This window comes from Cervus elaphus, chromosome 17 (assembly GCF_910594005.1).
Source record: "Cervus elaphus chromosome 17, mCerEla1.1, whole genome shotgun sequence".
Classification (NCBI taxonomy): domain Eukaryota; kingdom Metazoa; phylum Chordata; class Mammalia; order Artiodactyla; family Cervidae; genus Cervus; species Cervus elaphus.
The window spans coordinates 58,563,670-58,581,908 of record NC_057831.1 but is presented as its reverse complement, the minus strand read 5'-3'; the positions used below and the strand labels follow the sequence as shown (position 1 = coordinate 58,581,908).

General features: G+C 35.3%; 1 protein-coding gene across 1 annotated transcript in view; it reads right to left on the bottom strand.

Moving 5' to 3' along the window:
* Positions 1-18,239, bottom strand: part of NSUN7 (NOP2/Sun RNA methyltransferase family member 7) — a 37,422-nt gene that overhangs the window by 3,147 nt on the left and 16,036 nt on the right. The window contains exons 5-10 of the mRNA XM_043871225.1: positions 17,403-17,555; positions 16,884-17,067; positions 14,624-14,834; positions 9,364-9,507; positions 6,111-6,212; positions 3,794-3,911 (exon numbers count right to left, since the gene is read on the bottom strand). Coding sequence (XP_043727160.1) covers positions 3,794-3,911; positions 6,111-6,212; positions 9,364-9,507; positions 14,624-14,834; positions 16,884-17,067; positions 17,403-17,555 — 912 coding nt within the window. The remainder of the gene's footprint in view (positions 1-3,793; positions 3,912-6,110; positions 6,213-9,363; positions 9,508-14,623; positions 14,835-16,883; positions 17,068-17,402; positions 17,556-18,239) is intronic.

Here is an 18,239-nt window from a genome sequence, read left to right as displayed (position 1 = left end):
TCCTTTAGAACAGAAGAAGAGATAATTTCTCAGACAAGCAAATACTGAAAGAATACAGTAATACTAAACCTATCCTAAAAGTAACATTGAAAGGTCTTCTCTAAACAGAAGAGGAGCAAGAATTTATAAAAAAGAGAAAATCCTAACTGGAAAGTCAGTCACGTAAGCCAGCTAAAGGATAAACATGAAGATGTAAAAGAGACATCCAAATCATAAAATGTTGGGGAGGAGAGTAAGAAAATGTAGATTTATTTTTTTTTAGAATCTGTTTGAGCCTGTATTACCATCAGTCTAAAGCAAGTTGATAGAGAAAGGGGTAAACATACTTGAAAAACAGAATAACCACAAGTCAAAAACATACAACAGAATTACAAAAGACAAGAGAACACAAAAGGAAATCACAAAAAGAAAAACAAAAGGAAAAAGTAACAAAGAAGAAACATAAAATCAACTGGAAAACAAGGTTTAAAATGGTAATAAATATATATCAATAATTACCTTCAATGTCAACGGACTAATTGCTCCAAACAAAAGACAGAGTGGTAGACTGGATTTTTTTAAAAAAAGAGCCTACAACATGCTGCCTTCAAGAGCCCCACTTTAGGAGAGACAACACACAGATTCAAAATGAGGGGATGGAAAAAGATTTAATGCAAACAGAAATGACAAGTGGGGGTTGCAATAACCAAATAAGACAAAATAAACTTGAAAACAAAGGCCAAAAAGAGATATATAATAATAAAAGAATCAATATAAGAAGAGGTTTCTACACTCATCAACATATATGCACCTAATATTATCATTGTTGTTCAGTTGCTAAGTTGTGTCCAACTCTTTTGTGACCCCATGGACTGTAGCCCGCCATGCTCCTCTGTCCATGAGGTTTCCAAGGCAAGAATACTGGAGTGGGTTGCCATTTCCTTCTCCAAGGGATCTTCCTGACATAAGGATTAAACCCACATCTCCTGCATTGGCAGGCGGATTCTTTACCACTGAGCCACCAAGGAAGCCCTGCACATAATATAGGAGCACCCAAATATATAAAACAAATACTAACAGACATAAAAGGAGAAATTGATGAGAATACAATAATAGTAGGAGATTTAACATCCCACTCACATCAATGGACATATCTTCTGGACAGAAAATCAATAAGGTAACAGATCCTAAATGATAAAAGAACAGTTAAGAATGCACAGCCAATATTCTCTAGGGGTGATCACATACTAGGGCACAAAACAAGTCTCAATGAATTTAAGAGTATAGAAATTATCTCAAGCATCTTTTCTGACCATAATGGCATGAAGCTAGAAATCAATCACAGAGAAAGAAATGAGAAAAAAAATGACCACATGGAGCCAAACATGTTATCTTAAAAATCAATGGGTGAATGATGAAATCAAAGAGGAAATTTTAAAATACCTTGAGACAAATGACAATGAAAACACAACAAAATTTATGGGATGCAGCAAAAGCAGTTCTTAGAAGTTCATAGTGATAAAAACCTTCCTCAAGAAACAAGAAACATCTAAAACAACTTAACCTACTACCTAAAAGAATTACAAAAAGAACAAACAAAACCTAAAATCAGTAGAAGGAAGGAAATAATAAAAATCACAGTGGAAGTAAATAAAATAGAGATGGTGGTTCCTTAAAAAACTAAAAATAGAGCTACCATATTATCCAGCAATTCCACTCCTGGGTATATATTCTGAAAAAAGATGAAAACTCTAATTCAAAAAGATACATGTACCCCAATGTCCATAACATCACTATTTACAATAGACAAGACATGGATACAACCCATGTATTGCCCATCAACAGATAATTGGCTTAAGAAGATGTGATGCTATATACATATATAATGGAATATTATCCATAAAAAGAATGAAATATTGCCATTTGCAGCAACATGGGTAGACCTACTAGAGAATATTATACTTAGTGAAGTCAGACAGAGAAAGGCAAACACTATATAACTTAAATGTAGAACCTAAAAGTAATACAAATGAATCTATATACAAAATAGAAAGACTCACAGACATAGAAGACAAACTTAGGGTTACCAACGGGAAAAGGGAGCAGAGGAAGGGACAAATCAGGAATACAAGATTAACAGATCTGAACTATAATACATAGAAACAGACAAGCAACAGGATTTACTGCATAGTAAGTACAGGGAGCTGTATTCAATATATTGTAACAATGGAAATATATATATAAATAAATATAATGGAAAATAATCTGAATATATATATTCAGTTATATATACAAAATGTGAGCTTCCCAGGGGATCACATGGTGAAGAATCTGCCTGCAATGCAGGAGACCCAGATTCAATCCCTGGGTCTAGAAGACTCCCTTGGAGAAGAAAATGGCAACCCACTCCAGCATTCTTGCCTGGAGAATTCCATGGACAGAGGAGCCTGGCGGGCTACAGTCCACGGCGTCACAAAGAGTCAAACAGGACTGAGTGACTAAGCATGCATATATATACATAAATATATTTCAGTTATATATAACTGAATGATGTTACTATATACCTGAAATTAATATAATATTGTAAATCAAATATACTTCAACTTAAAAATAAAGAAAAAATCTAATGAAATATAATACATACAGCTTTTCCTCTATTTTTGCCATATTACATTCTTAGAAACATCATTCCTGACAGACAAATCAAATCACTCACACTGATGAATTTGGTTATATTGTGCAATAATTCTCTTTGCTACTAGATGGTGATTTAGTTTCTGGTATGTTAAGAAGCTGGCAGAAATAAGGTTGGCTGTTAACTACCAAGAAGAATTATTAAGTAAGGAAGTAAAGAAAGAAGGGAAATATAGATGTGGTTAACATGTCCACCTGTGAACTGGCAAAGGAAAAACATCAAATTAAAAGGAGGGAGCAAACCATATACCTATTAAGATCCTACTGTAAGAATTACAGGGACAGCCCTGGTGGTCCAGCGGTTAAGAATCTGCCTTGAAGTGCAGGGGACGCAGGTTCGATCCCTGGTTGGGGAAGTAAGATCCCACATGCCTTGGAGCAACTAAGCCCACAGCACAACTACTGAGTCCAACACAGCCAAAGAAATAAATAATTTTAAAAAAAAGAATTACAGGAAGAGTTCAGAACAAGGGAAATAAGTTAAAAATTGGAGACATTTTAACATACCTTATTAATTGTCACAGTCTTGAAGAAATAACTAGTGTCATATATTATTAATAGACATACCCCTTATCTTGATGTCCAGAGTTTGGATGGAGTATTACGGTTTTTCTTCTCTACCCCTAGTTTAACATATCATTTTACCCAGACGCTATTATAGTTATTCAGGCTATTTTTATTTCAGTCCTTGTGGGTGCCAAAGGCTAAACGGGTCTGAGAAACATATATTTTCAGATATTAAACATCCAATTTTCTTGCTACTTTCTAAGGTTATTTTATACTTTCCTTCTATTGAAGCATGTATCTAAGACTCAGGATATAAAGTTTATGTTCAATTTACCCAGAAATCAATCAAGTCGAAGCTCAAATGCCTTTAGCCTTATTTGACAATAATAATAACAACAACAAAACAAATCTTTTAGTGTACAATACAATTCACATACCAAGCCATTACAAAGCTTTTACAGAATCTAACTTTAAAGTTGCAAGAAGTTAGGCTATTTGGTCATATTAAAGTCTAATACAAAAGAAATGAAATGCCTTCTAACTTAAAAAATAGTAATTTTTCACTTTCAAAAATATTTAGTTGAGTTGTTTAGAAGAATTCTTTCTTTCTTACCTATAAGGTTGTACTTTAGTCCCGTGGTCTTGAAATTCCAGTGCTTTCTTAACAATAGCTTCATTTTCCTCTGGATAAACTGAACATGTGCAGTAAACAATAGCTTGAGCTCTAGTAACTATATTTAAAGAAGATGGAAATAATATAATGACTCCATTACAATCGTGAGCCAATCTCTTGTGTTTTCAGTGGTGGTGTGGTTTAGTCACTAAGTCGTGTCCAACTGTTGCAACCTCATTGCAACCTCCCAGGCTCCTCTGTCCATGGAACTCTCTGGGCAAGAATACTGGAGTGGGTTGCCATTTCCTCTCCAGGGGATTTTCCTGACCCAGGGATCGAACCTGGGTCTCCTGTGTTGCAGGCAAATTCCTTACCAACTGAGGTATGAGGGAAGCCCAGATATCCGTACTAATACCACACGGTTTTGATGGGTATGATGTCTACAGATGCTTGCATGGCTCCCCTTTAAAGCATGTATTAGTAATATAGTCTTGCCAATAAATGAAGTAAATATAACTGGATCAAATAGAAATTGAAAATCCAATCCATGTGACCAGCCTTATTACAAACACAAGCAAATAAATACTGCAGATTACCATACCTTGACACTTCTAGCCATTCTTCCAAAAGCCATATCGCATAACTAGTTAAAAGGACTCTAGAGACAGACTTAGGTGTGAATCCCAATTCTGTTATTTACTGATTTATGAACCTGGGAAAGTTACTTACCTCTCCAATTCTTCTACTCTAAAATGAGGTAATATTACTACCAGCAACTCGCTCACTTATTCACATTTACCAAGCACGTACTACATGCTAAGCACTGTTCTTACTATTCAATACATACACACAAAAACCCCGGCCCCAGGGAGCTTATTTTCTATGTTTCATTGACATAAACAGGGCTTCCCTGGTGACTCAGTGGTAAAGAATCCACCTGCCGATGCAGGAGACATGGGTTCCATCCCTGGTCCAGGAAGATCTCACATGCCGTGGAGCAACTAAGCCCGTGAGTCTAACCTGAGCTCTAATGCCCATGGGTTGCAGCTACTGAACCCATGTGCCTAGGCCCCTACTTCACAACAAGAGAAGCCGGTGCACACCGTTAGAGTAGCTCCTGCTCTCTGCAACTAGAGAAAAGCCAGCACAGCAATGGAGACCCAGCACAGTCAAAAGTAATACATAATTTCGAAAAGACATAATAAATAAGAAATTTTGTAATTCCTGGGTGGTCCAGTGGTTAGGACATAGGCTCTCACGGCCAGGGACCCAGGTTCTCAGTTCCCATTAGGGAACTAAGATCCTGCCAGCTGTGCAGTGAGACCCCCCCCCCAAAACTAAAGCATTAGGAGGTGACAAATGCTATAGAGAAAATCAAAGCAGATATGGAGGATGGTTAGTTTCAAGAGATTAGCTTGCAATTTTAAAGAGTAATCATAGAAAGAATTTTTTAAATGTATTATTTATCAGCTCCCTAATCTTCCAACCAACTCATTTCATTGATCATATACATACTATCATATTCAAAATAGTATTTATTAATAGCATCAGTTAAAAGGACAGAACTCCTCCGTGTTTTTCTACTTTGCCTTATTTCTACTTCATATATGCTATATCTTTATATGTTAAATCATCTATACCCTAAACTAACCTTTGAGCCTTTGGAGGTCAGGATGTATCCAAACTCATATTCTTAACAACCGACTTAATACCTGACCCAGAGAGACATTTGATAAACATGCACTAAGTTAATAAAAGTTAACGCAATTTCTCAGACTTCTAGATTTCCATATATCTAAGTGTGAAAGGGCATTGGTACTCAAAATCTAAATGTAGGAATTGAAGCAATAATATAAACACTTAAATGGCCTTGTTACTCAGACTTTAAGAGATCTAGGCTTTATCTTTAATTCATCTATTTTCTTTTTAGTATTAAGAAAAGCAAGAGTTTGATTAAAGTTGGGATTATAGAAGAGTTGTTAGGGCAGATACAAAACAGAAAAATTACATCAAAAAGCCAAACAAGAGAAACAGAGAAGATGGAATTATACAACAATTGATGTACATAATTATTTCATTTCAGCATTAAAAAGCTGATAATTCTTCTTGCTAACCTATGTTTAAAATGATAGTAAAGCATATATTTTTGAGACTTAGATTGGTAAAAATAAATATTTTGTTATTTTAAGGAACTATGACTAAGGCTTCTGGAAAATCCACTTATGGTTCACACATCATTGCCTGAATATGATAAATTAAGTATTAACGTTTCTAAGATTTACAACATATTTTCAGTTTGTGCTGACAGCAAACTTACATTTCATGGCATGTGTTAGCTGTTCATATTGCTGTTGAGCAAGAACATGAAGTTTATCTTCTGATGGGCCTCCTTGAGAGAAATCTTTAAGTAAATCTGTATCTAAAAACAAATAAATGCTTTTAAATATATCACTATTAGATTTTTCATATATTGCTATGATCACATTATTTAATATTTTAATCATTTTCCCTATTAATGAATTTTCATAGAAAATATTTATTAAAAATACAGTATTATAAAAATGCTGACTTAAAATTTTAAAATTGAATTTATAATTTTGCTTAGTTTTAATATTACTTTTCTTTTATTCTCCAGATTCTTATCATAGAGTTATCTAACCAGCCAAAATAAGTTATTCAGGCACAAAAGATAGAAGGCAGTCAGCCTGAGTATGAATAAAGGGAAAAAAGATTTATTTTCCAAGGCAGAAGCTCATGGGTAAGATCTGAGTAAGAAAGAATACAAAAGAATACAGTTAAAAACATTAGCTTACTAAAAGAAATCTTGGAAGAAAAAACTTCAGGGAAGCAACTGTATGTCTTCATAATAGATTAAAAAAACAAAGGATCAAGAAATTCTTACAGTAATCTTTTAAATTTCTAAAACTATTTTTAACATATTTCTTGATAATATTAACTAAGATATATTGACTACTACTCTATATAGATTATTTTATTCAACAACCCCTTGAAGCATTATTATCCCTTTTAACACTGAGAAAATTGTTCAAGCGTACATTAAATAACTGGTCTAAGGTCATACAGCTACTAGATCAAAGCCAGGTTCTAGCCTGGCAATCAGACCAAACCTCCAAGCCCTGTTTTATTCTGCCTCTCGGTAACTCCCTGGAATATGTGCTAAGTCACTTCAGTCATGCCCGACTCTTTGCTACCGCCAGGCTCCTCTGTCCATGGGATTCTCCAGGCAAGAAAACTGGAGTGGGTTGCCGTGCCCTCCTCTAGGGGATCATCCCGACCCAGGGGTTGAACCTGTGTCTCTTATGTCTCCCGCATTGGTGGGCAAGTTCTTTACCACCGAGCCACCAGGGAAGCCCCCTGGGAATATGAGAGGCAATTATTTATACCATATATTGGGCTGGTCCCCATTCCAGTAATACTACTAAAGGTTAATTAAACTTCATTTCTTTCCAATTTAGTTTTACACTTCACATTTTTCTAAGTCTTTAATCACTTTTTAAAGGACTATTTATACATTATTATACTCTAAAACCATATCAACTTACCTTTTTCACCCCACTTTAAAATAATTTCAAGTGGTTAACAAAGATCAACTTCATATATTCCTCAAATACAGGACATTTTTTAATCATTCTAAAAATGGTTGTAATGTTTTTCAATATTAAAATGTTTGTCAAACTAATTCATGATTTCTCATGAATCTAAGTTTATGATCACTAAATTTATGACTAATATTTTTACCATAATCACTAGGTCAGCAGCTCCTTATTTGCTCTGGCTATTACCTCCTCAAAGAAGTTTCCTTCAAAACCCTCCTTTTTTCCAAGCTTGCCAAAGACCACTTCTTGGCTTAGCTGGTCACCTCGTCAAGGATTTCAAAATATTACCACATCTAGGAAACTTCATTTCCCCTTTTGTCATCTGTGGTTCCCCTTGGTCTTTTCTCCCCTAGATTCCAGATTATTTTTGCCAACGGTTTATTTTGTTCTGCATTCCCACTTCAAGATGGCTCAGGAGGCCAGTCTCACAGGAGTGCTAAGCTGGAGTTCTCTCGACTGCAGAGCTTGTTGTAGCTGCTGCTATTACTTCCTCTCTTCTTTCCCAAAATTTAATTCTTCTCTGATCATTTTCCAAAGTGAGTGTAGGAATTTTCTCAGTCTACCACACTCCCCTCTGAGCTGGTTATTCTTCTGTTTAACTCTCGTGGGAAGAAATTTTCTGTAGCAAGACAGAATTCCACATGGTTCAATAAAAGCCCAGTTAAAAATTGTGTGGTATAGTGGAATTCTTTCTACAGTGTAGTATAGTGGAATATGCTAACTAAGCTGAATTTGAATTCCAGCTTTGAATCTAGCTACATGACCCCAGGCAACTTGCTAAATTTGTCTGCATCTTTGTTTTTTTGTCCCCTTTTATAAAACAGAGGTAATTAAATAACACTATCCTCACAAAGTCATTGTGAATATTAAGTTATAATGCACGAGCACTTTCTGGAATACTGACTGGGGCACAGCTGTACTCCATAAATATTACTTTCCCTCAATTTCTTTTCCTTCATTTTAAATTCTTTCCTTGCTAGAAAAAACAGTTACTCAACATATTCTGAATGTTAGTGGAATGTCTTCTCTGTTTAATATCCAGTTAACCTTATCTATGCCTTTTACTATAAACAAGGGAATAAAGTAAGAATCAATTTCAGTTAACATACTGTGATTAACAGCATGATTCAAAGGGCCAGAGTCAGAGCAGTAGTATTTGAATCCAGGCTCTGACACTTACAAGTCAAAACTCCAAGAGGCTTCAACCTCTCTGAGGCTTGTAATCCATATTTGTAAAAGAGAAATAGTAAGAGTTAACCATTTCACTGAGTTCTTGTGAGTTCTTGATGAAATAACCCAAGCAAAGTGTTCAGTTCAGAGCCTTATATGTAACTGCTCAATAAATGTTAATGCTAAAAATATTTCTTAATTTATTAAAGAAGCAAATAAAATATTCTCAGAATTAATATTTGAGATATATCATAAAACATACATACTGCAGGTTAAAGAAGTCTTGACATTGAAAGTCTGTTTACAGTTTGATTAGAATCATCTTAGGGCACAGCCTCTAGAGTTAGGCAGATCTAAATCTTAATCCTGACTCTGTTACCAACGAGTTATGTAACCTTATAAAAAAGAATCAATGTCTCTCAGTCTCAGTTTTATTTATAAAATTCTCATAAATTTTAATGCCTGTATCTTGAGCTCTGGTATATATCAAAATAGTATACTGGCCAGCATCTGTTCTGATTGCCTGCATCTCTCTATTTACTAAATATTTTGAATATCCCCCTTGTCCATATTTCACAGAACTGGTGTAAAGATTAAACGATATAATGGTTGTTAAATACTTTCTACATATAAGCTATATATGGTAGCTATTCATTGATCAGATGTATCTATCATTTTAATGATTTTAAATAATTTCATTTTTAAATAATGATTTTAAGTAACTTCATTTAAAAAATATTAACAAATTTAAATAATTTAGAAATTAAAAATCAAAGCAAGTACCTTCATGCTCATTTAAAATAAATTCTACTGGGTTACTAACACCCACTCCTGAGCAACGAGGTAGCAGCAGAATCACTTTGACTTTCTGTAATCGATGATCCTTTAACTCAAGACTCATAAATGTCTCATGAAGTATCTCAATATCTGGGAGAAAAAACACAGAAAATGTATGCAATATATTCATTAAAAAATCTTAATGCAGTATGTAGTTGTATCTGTTTATCACTATTCATTTTTAAATCCTCAACCACACAAAATGCCATCTTAATGCAGCCAGAAAAGAGGATTATTTTTTGATAAGTCCTGAAGTTAACACATGAATTCTCTCAATAGAGTCCTTCCTCCTTCACTTGAATGCTTTTGAAGGTTAAATATCTTCTACATAAAATATAATTTAAATTTTTCCATCCTGAACTTCAGATTCCATTTAAAGCAGTATGGTGTAGTGGACTTCCCTGGTGGCTCAGTGGTAAAGAATCCGCCTGCACTGCAGGAATCACAACCCACCCCTGGGTTAGGGCGATCCCCTGGAGGAGGGCCTGACAACCCATTCCACTGTTCTTGCCTGGAGAATACCATGGACAGAGGAGACTGGTGGGCTAGAGTCCAGAGAGTCGCAGAGTCAGACACAATGAAGCGACTTAGCAGGCACGCCCAGTGTAGTGGAAGGAACAGGGTTTTAGAGGCAGAAATACCCAAGTTTGACTCCCAAATTCACTATTTACTGTATCTGTGTGACAAGCCTCTATTTCCTTATTTGTAAAATGGGATATTATTGTCCACACCTCATTTACTTGTAGTGAAGATTATAAAGTAGTTAGGCTTAGCATTGTGCCTAGTATACAATAAATGCTCAGTACCGGTTACTTCCCTTTCCCATTTTTTTTTTATCCCCTTTTATATTCTATTTTCCCTGGAAAAAATTTTATTAGCATTTATACTTTTATTAGCATTTTATAATTTTTACTTAGGCGCAGTCTAAAGGTCCTTGGGGACCCTGTAATTTAGGACCGTCTGCCTTCCCTCAGGTTGTAACTGTCTCTGACCCTGTATTAGGGCAACCCCTCCGGTCCTACAATGGCTCTCATTCTCCTCATCTGCTGAGGAGTCACTCCTGAAATTGCGAAACCCTACCCCTTTCTCTTGTCTGATCAATCTTCTACTATGTCTCTTTTGAAAAAAAAATTTTTTTAATCAAGTGCACCTTTCTCTTTTTTCCCCATTTTTAACTCTTCATTGCAAAAGTTCAAACATTATGTCAAAAAAACCCATAATATATAGTGAATTCTCAAATGTTCATTGTATTGCTTCAACAGTGAAACATTGATGCCCAATCATGTTTCTTTCATCTATATCTGCACACACTTCCATCCCCCCCCCCATATTATTTTGGAACTATGAAATATTTCACCATTTATCTAAAAGATAAGAACTCCTTTAAAAATATAACCCCATACATTTTAAAAAGTAATTCCTTATTGTCATCAAATTATAATAGCATCCAATCATGGCTCAAATTTTCCAAGTCTCACACATCAAAATTTTTTTAGTTTGTTTAAATCAGGAGTTACATAGGTACACACACTGCAATGAGTCAATGTCTTACTTTAAATTTTTTTGTTGACAGGTACCCTTTCCATTTTTTCTTACCATTTATTTCTTAATGTAACATTGTCACTTGTACTACTAGTTTCCCAGAGGCTGGATTTTGTTCATTGGTTTCCTAGAGAGTAGTTTAACACGTTCTTGTCTTCTGTACTTCCTGTAAGTTAGTAGTTGGATCTTTAGAGCTTAATTTAGGCTCGAGTTCTTTTTTCTCTTGGGAGGTGGAGGGCACAAAGCGAATTCACAAGTGGTGTCGTATTCATTCACTGAATCGCCTTTATGGTATGAGTATGGGTGCTGCGCAATAGTCATATTCTAACTCTGTCTCCTTTTTATCGTCTATCAGTCGGAGTGCTTCTAGAACGAGACACTTCTCTTCCTCTACTTCTTGGTTACCCAGTGGTTCCTATTCTCTCTCCTTAACTAGGCAAAAATGCCTAGGGGTAATAAAACTGGAAGTGAAATGCTGCATCATAAGGCATGTATATTTTCAATTTTAGTGATCAGTGCTAGTTTTCCAAAGTCACTGCACAAATTTATAATCCAACTAGCAGTGCTTGAGCATTCCTAGTGTTCCATACCTTGCCAGGACATGGTATGGCCGTCTTTGAAGAATGAAAGTTCTCATTTAGATGAAGCTCAATTTATCTTTTCTTTTGTTGTGCTTTTGGTGTTTAAACAACCACTGCCAAATTGAAGGTCTGAAAGTTTACCTGTGTGTTTTCTTCTAAAAGTTTTATAGTTTTACCTCTAATAAATAGGTTTTTTACCCAGTTTATGTGTATGAGATGAAGTAGGGGTCCAACTTTATTCTTTCACATGTGGATATTCAGTTATCCCAGCACCGTTTGTTGAAAAGACTATTCTTTCCTTGTTGAATGGTTTTGGTACATTTGTTGAAAATCAGTTGACCATAAATGTAATCAGGGGTTTACATTTGAATTCTCAATTCTATTCCATTGATCCATGTTTATCTTTTATGCCAGTACCACATTGTCTCGGTTACTGACGCTGTGTAGTGAGTTTTGAAATCAAGGAGTATGAGTCCTACAACTTAGTTTTTTTTCCAAAGCTATTCCACATCCCTTCGATTTCCATGTGAATTTTAAGACAGAATGTCAATTTCTGAAAAACACCACCTAGGGTTTTTTAATAGGGATTACATTAACTTTGCATTTTTTTCATGGATTCCTTAGAATTTTCTATATACAGAGCATTTTATCTGCTGATTCTAGATAATGTGGCTTTATATATTTTGAGACTGTATTAGTCTTCTTTAGTACTGATGAATTAAACATGTTCTAACTGTATTTCTAGTAATTTTTCTTGAGTTAGCACTGCTTTCCTGTATCTCTTTTCATTAGAATGTTTACTGGATATCTTTTTCTGTCCAATTTTTAATATCCTTTTATGTTAGGGGTATCTCTTACAAACAGCATTTTACAGTTGATCTTTAAAAATCCAGTACTGATGCTGTCTTGTAATTTAAGTATTAGTCATGCATAGTTAATATGTTTACTAATTGATTTATATATTCATATTTTAAGTTTAATTTACATACTTGTTTTCTATTTATTTTGCCTTGTATATGTTAATACGGTGTTTCCAATTCCATACTCCACATCTCCACATTAGCTATTATTTTTACATTCTTTATTGATTGATTGCCTCCGATATTATAACACATTCATTGTTGTTTTAGTCACTAAATTGTGTCTGACTCTTTCGCAACCCAATGATATGATACCTTTATCATATCTTAGACAAAGCAAGGATGAGAGAACACATTAATTCATTTCCTTCTCTAAATTATATACCATTGTTTTAATTACACATGACCCATATTTTTACCTCCACAAGACATTAGTTTACAATCCCACAAGATATTATACTACAACTATTTAGATTTACCTAGGTACTAACCTTTTCCATTGCTCCTTTCTTCCAGCACCTGTAACTTTCTGTATGAGATAATATTCCTTCTACTCAAAAAATAATCTTTAGTATTTCATTTATTGTATCTGCTGGTGACAAACTCAGGTTTTCTTTTCTGAGAATGTATTTTATGTTAAAGGAAATTTCTGCTAAGTATATAAACCTAAGCTGGCAGTTTCTTTCTGCACTGAAGATACCATCTTTGGCCTCAGCTGTTTCTGTTGAAGTAGCTAACTCTATTTTTATTTCTATTTCATTAAAGGTAACATGTGTTCTCTCTCTCACTGCTTTGAACATTGTTCTCTATCTTTTGTTTTCAGCAGTTATGCTATGATGTGCCTAGCATGTTTTTTACACAATTTTTTTTGTTGGAGTTCATAGGCTTCTTGAATCTGTGACTTTCAGCAATTTTTAAACACCGCCCCCCTCCCACCCCCGCCACCTGAATTTCACATATTGATTCTTCTCAACTCCTTTTTTCCTCTCTTTCTGGGCTCCTAATCACAACATACATGAGATCACTGGATCACTGAGTCTTATGTGTATTTTATGATCTCTTCCATATTATTCATCCTTTTCTCTCCTGATGTTTCAGACTGGATAGTTTCTTCTGACTCATCAGTTCACTGATTCCTCCTTTTAGTACTAATTTACTGTTAAAATCTATCTATTTCTTAATTTCACATATTGTATTTTCAGTTCTAGATTTTTCTTCTGGCTTTTTAAAAGCTCTAAAAGTTTTTAAAAGTTCTGGCTTTTTAAAAGTTTCTAGTTCTTTGCTGGAATTCTACAACTTGCCATTTATTCTTTTCAGCATACTAATCATAAATCCACATCTGGTATCTCCAGCACCTGGAACTTCTGTGGGCTTTCTTCTACTGCAGTATTTTTCTTTTTATTTCACCCACATCTTTCTTCTATCTTGGGTTTTTGTTTTTTTTTTTTTTGAGTGCCAAACACTGTATTTGAAAAAATTTAGGAGATAATATGAGACTCAGGATATTGCTACTTTCTTCCAAAGAGAATTTACTTTTGCCTCTGGTACGCAGCGAAGCCTGGGACCAGCAATCTTACATCACCTTAATTCAATTGGGAACTGAGATGACTGGAATTTGGGCTTTAGTTCATCAAAGGACTGATCACTACTCAGAGTGTACTTCTGTGCTCCAATGAAATCCTGGGAATTTACAGTCTACCTCTCCACGTTAAGCCCTGAATTCTACTTACTGTCTCTCTGACCCTGTGAATCTGTCAAAAGATTAGGTTTCCAGCTCCACTGAACCTATAATAAAATGTTATCTTTTGTCACAGCTTGATCCAATAGAAACATTTTTTAAAAATAAGAAGCCTAAGGACTTAGAAACTGGTCCTAGATATTAGCTTTATCCCTTAAGTGCTCCTGTGATTGTGTTCTTATGTTTTAAGAGATGACAATTTCTACCACTTACTTTAATTATTGTTTGAACCTCAAATTATGTAGTAGCTCAACATTAAGCAATATACCAAAGTGCCAATATATTCATTAATTTAAACTGCAGTTGTTTAACTAATATTAAGCAACAGTAGTCTGATGTGGGGATATAGTCTGATATAGTGGGGATTTTAGGAGTATATTTCATATACAGAGTTTTGCATTACAAAAAAATAACAAATTCAAATATTTTTAACATTTCTAAGTCTTACAGAACATAACACCAAGGAAATAAGTATTTGTACATACTTTTACATCCCATTTTTGTGAAAAGGTTCTTTAGGTCAGGATCCTTAGCTTGTGATCGTACTCCACACACAAATATTTTTGAAGTATTGTTATTTGTTAAGATTGACATATGGGCAACTGTGTACCAAGAACCTGTATTGACCATTAAGATATCATCATCCATATTTAATAAAGCCTTTACAGAATGGACAGCGAGACTTCGAGATTTGTCCTACAAGATAAGAGTGTGATTAGAATTTCAAAGGGTTTAGGTAAAACAAGGTATTGGCAGAAATCTTGAGGTTCTCTAGCTCATTTTGAGTTTAAAACACCTTAACTATATGTTAAAATATAAAGTTAGCAGTTTATATTTATAAACTTTATAAATTTATATGTTTATATTTATAAAATTAACAAACAAAATTGGTTTAGCTTAAATTATGACTGTTATCATTTAACTGTTATATAGTGATGGAACAACAGACTGGTTCCAAATTGGGAAAGGAGCACGTCAAGGCTCTATATTGTCACCCTGCTTATTTAACTTATATGCAGAGTACATCATGTGAAATGCTGGGCTGGATGAAGCACAAGCTGGAATCAAGATTGCTAGGTGAAATATCAATAACCTCAGATATGCAGATGACACCACCCTTATGGCAGAAAGTGAAGAACTAAAGAGCCTCTTGATGAAAGTGAAAGAGGAGAATGAAAAAGTTGGCTTAAAACGCAACATTCAGAAAACTAAGATTATGGCATCTGGTCCCATCACTTCAAGGCAAATAGATGGGAAAACAATGGAAACAGTGACAGACTTTATTTCTGGGGGCTCCAAAATCACTGTAAATGGTGACTGCAGCCATGAAATTAAAAGATGCTTGCTCCCTGGAAGATAAGCTATGACCAACCTAGATAGCATATTAAAAAGCAGAGACATTACTTTACCAACAAAGGTCTGTCCAGTCAAAGCTATGGTTTTTCCAGTAGTCATGTATGGATGTGAGAGTTGGACTACAAAGAAAGCTGAGCACTGAAGAATTGATGCTTTTGAACTGTGGTGTTGGACAAGACTCTTGAAAGTCCCTTCGACTGCAAGCAGATCCAACCAGTCCGTCCTAAAGGAAATCTTTGGCCACCTGATGTGAAGAACTGACTCACTGGAAAAAAACCCCGATGCTGGGAGAGATTGAAGGCAGGAGGAGAAGGGGACGACAGAGGATGAGATGGTTGGACGGCATCACCAATGCGATGGACATGAGTTTGAGTAGGCTCCGGGAGCTGGTGATGGACAGGGAACCCTGGCGTGCTGCGGTCCACGAGGTCACAAAGAGTCAGACACAACTGAGCAACTGAACTGAACTGATAGTGATAAGGCAATGCCAAACTCCCCAAATGTGACTAATAGATTACTGATGTCCTGCCTTAGCTCCCATTCTTAAACCTTCATGAAAATGTACTCATCTGCCACTGCCATTCTTTCTTCCCCATCACATTGTCATCTAACTGGCTGCTAGCTCACAGAGATTAAAAGTGAGATGGTTGGCAAGTTTAAAAAGGGGGCTAAGCAGATGAGTTTATGCAGCTGATCTCAGTGCTCAATAAGGTGCCACCGCAAGATAAGGCCAAGAGACACCACCCAAGAACGCAGGTACCGTGAAGGGATGAACCTTACAAGGTCAAAGGGAGTCTGAGGCAAGAACTGGAATCTAAGGACATAAAAATTAATTTAACTCAATTTCTTGAACCTTTTATTTTTCATTCTACTGAAATACCATTATAACTCACATTCTCTTCCTGTATTGATAGCCATTATACGTATCTTACAAATCAAAGCTGTAAGACTAATAAAGAGATAATGGGAACGTATTACACATTGCATTTTCAAATGCAGGCTGGCACTAGCATCTTCCCCAGAAATGAAGAGAGAAAAGGGAATCACCATGCCTTCTCTTGAATCCTCCCTTGGGAGAGAAAAATATAGCTTTTCAGCTATATGCAATACAAGATCCCCCATCTATGGTGTCTTGGAAGGAGAATATGTTCCGTGCAATATGCCCACTTCACATGGGGCAAAGATGCCAAAGTACGACAGGAACACTGATGTAGCAGTATTAATTTTATACTTCTATGTGGAAATTAGGCCTTATAAACCTTGACAACCTATACAAAATATAATCAATTTCTTAGGTTTTATTTTTAAGTAGAGGAATTCTGTGAGTGAGCAGGATTATTGAGAGAATCACAATATTGAGAACCACAGTGAAAGTAAAAATTTGTTTACCTGAAATATAAGTTTATAATCTTTAAAAAGATCTATATTTAGAAGATCACTTTTAAGATGAGATGGAAAAATTAAGACATCAGAGCAATGCTGATCCACAGCAAAGACTTTACTATCAATATGCAATACAGATTTGACTTTATTATAGCCATTTTTCTTCAAAGTGTAATAAACTTCTTCAGGGCTGTAAATACAGGGTTATAATTACAAATGTAATACATAAAAATGTATTTAATATCAGCATCTTGTTCCTACAATAAATACAAGTATCATTGCATATATGGCACCTAATGGAACTTATAATTTAAGCCATCAGTAAGCTGGAAAAAAAATTAGAGACAAAAAAGTTAACACATTTATTAAATTACTTTTGGTAATCTGGTGATAAAATCCTGAATGAAACTATAATTCCCACTCACTCCCTCAGATGAGCCCCTCATCCATTAAAAAGGTAATACTTTTATCATATTATTTTGAAAGGCAAGTGACTTGAGTAAAGAAATTGATTAGAACTCTTACCTGATTTTACAAGTATTTATCCAAGCATAAAGCGGCAAAGTGGAGGCCCTTAATTCTTGGTTCCTAACTGTTTCTGGAAGAATGTGGTAAATTGAAAGGGCATCATGTTTGATTCGACATCTTGCCAATGCTGCAGCCAATTTTGTCTTAAAACTAGAGATAGAAAATCCATTCTTGGTAACTACTGCATTGAAGACAAGACTATCAATTTCCCACTTGAAAAATTAACAATTAGATTTAGAATTATAATACTCTATAATTCTATTTCAAGTTTTTGAAGTCTAAAGTTAAAATTTGCCATATTTGAAAATGGGAATCCCCCCCAAATTTTTAAAAATGGAAACCCAATAATTCTGCTTCTTTTTTTTCAGGTTTTGCTGTCTCTCTATTGTTGTATATCTTAATTGTTTATAACAACTGCTGGTTGAAAGACAAATTTTATGTAGCAAAGATGAAGGGCTTGGAGTCAGACAAACTTGAAGTTAAATTCAGGCTCTGTCACTTACTAGCTGTGTGACCTCAGGTATGATGCTCTCACCAGCCTCAGTTTTCTCATCTGTAGAATGTGACCAGTTTACCTTGCTATTACTGTGGGGATTAGCATCATGGGGCTTCCCTGGTGGCTTAGCTGGTAAAGAATCTGCCTGCAGTGTGGGAGACCTGGCTTCAAACCCTGGATTGGGACGATCCCCTGGAGAAGGGAAAGGCTACCCACTCCAGTATTCTGGCCTGGAAAATTCCATGGACTGTATAGTCCATGAGGTCGCAAAGAGCTGGACACGACTGAGTGAGTTTCACTTGATACCACGCGAGTCACCAAGCACCGTGCCTGGGGCA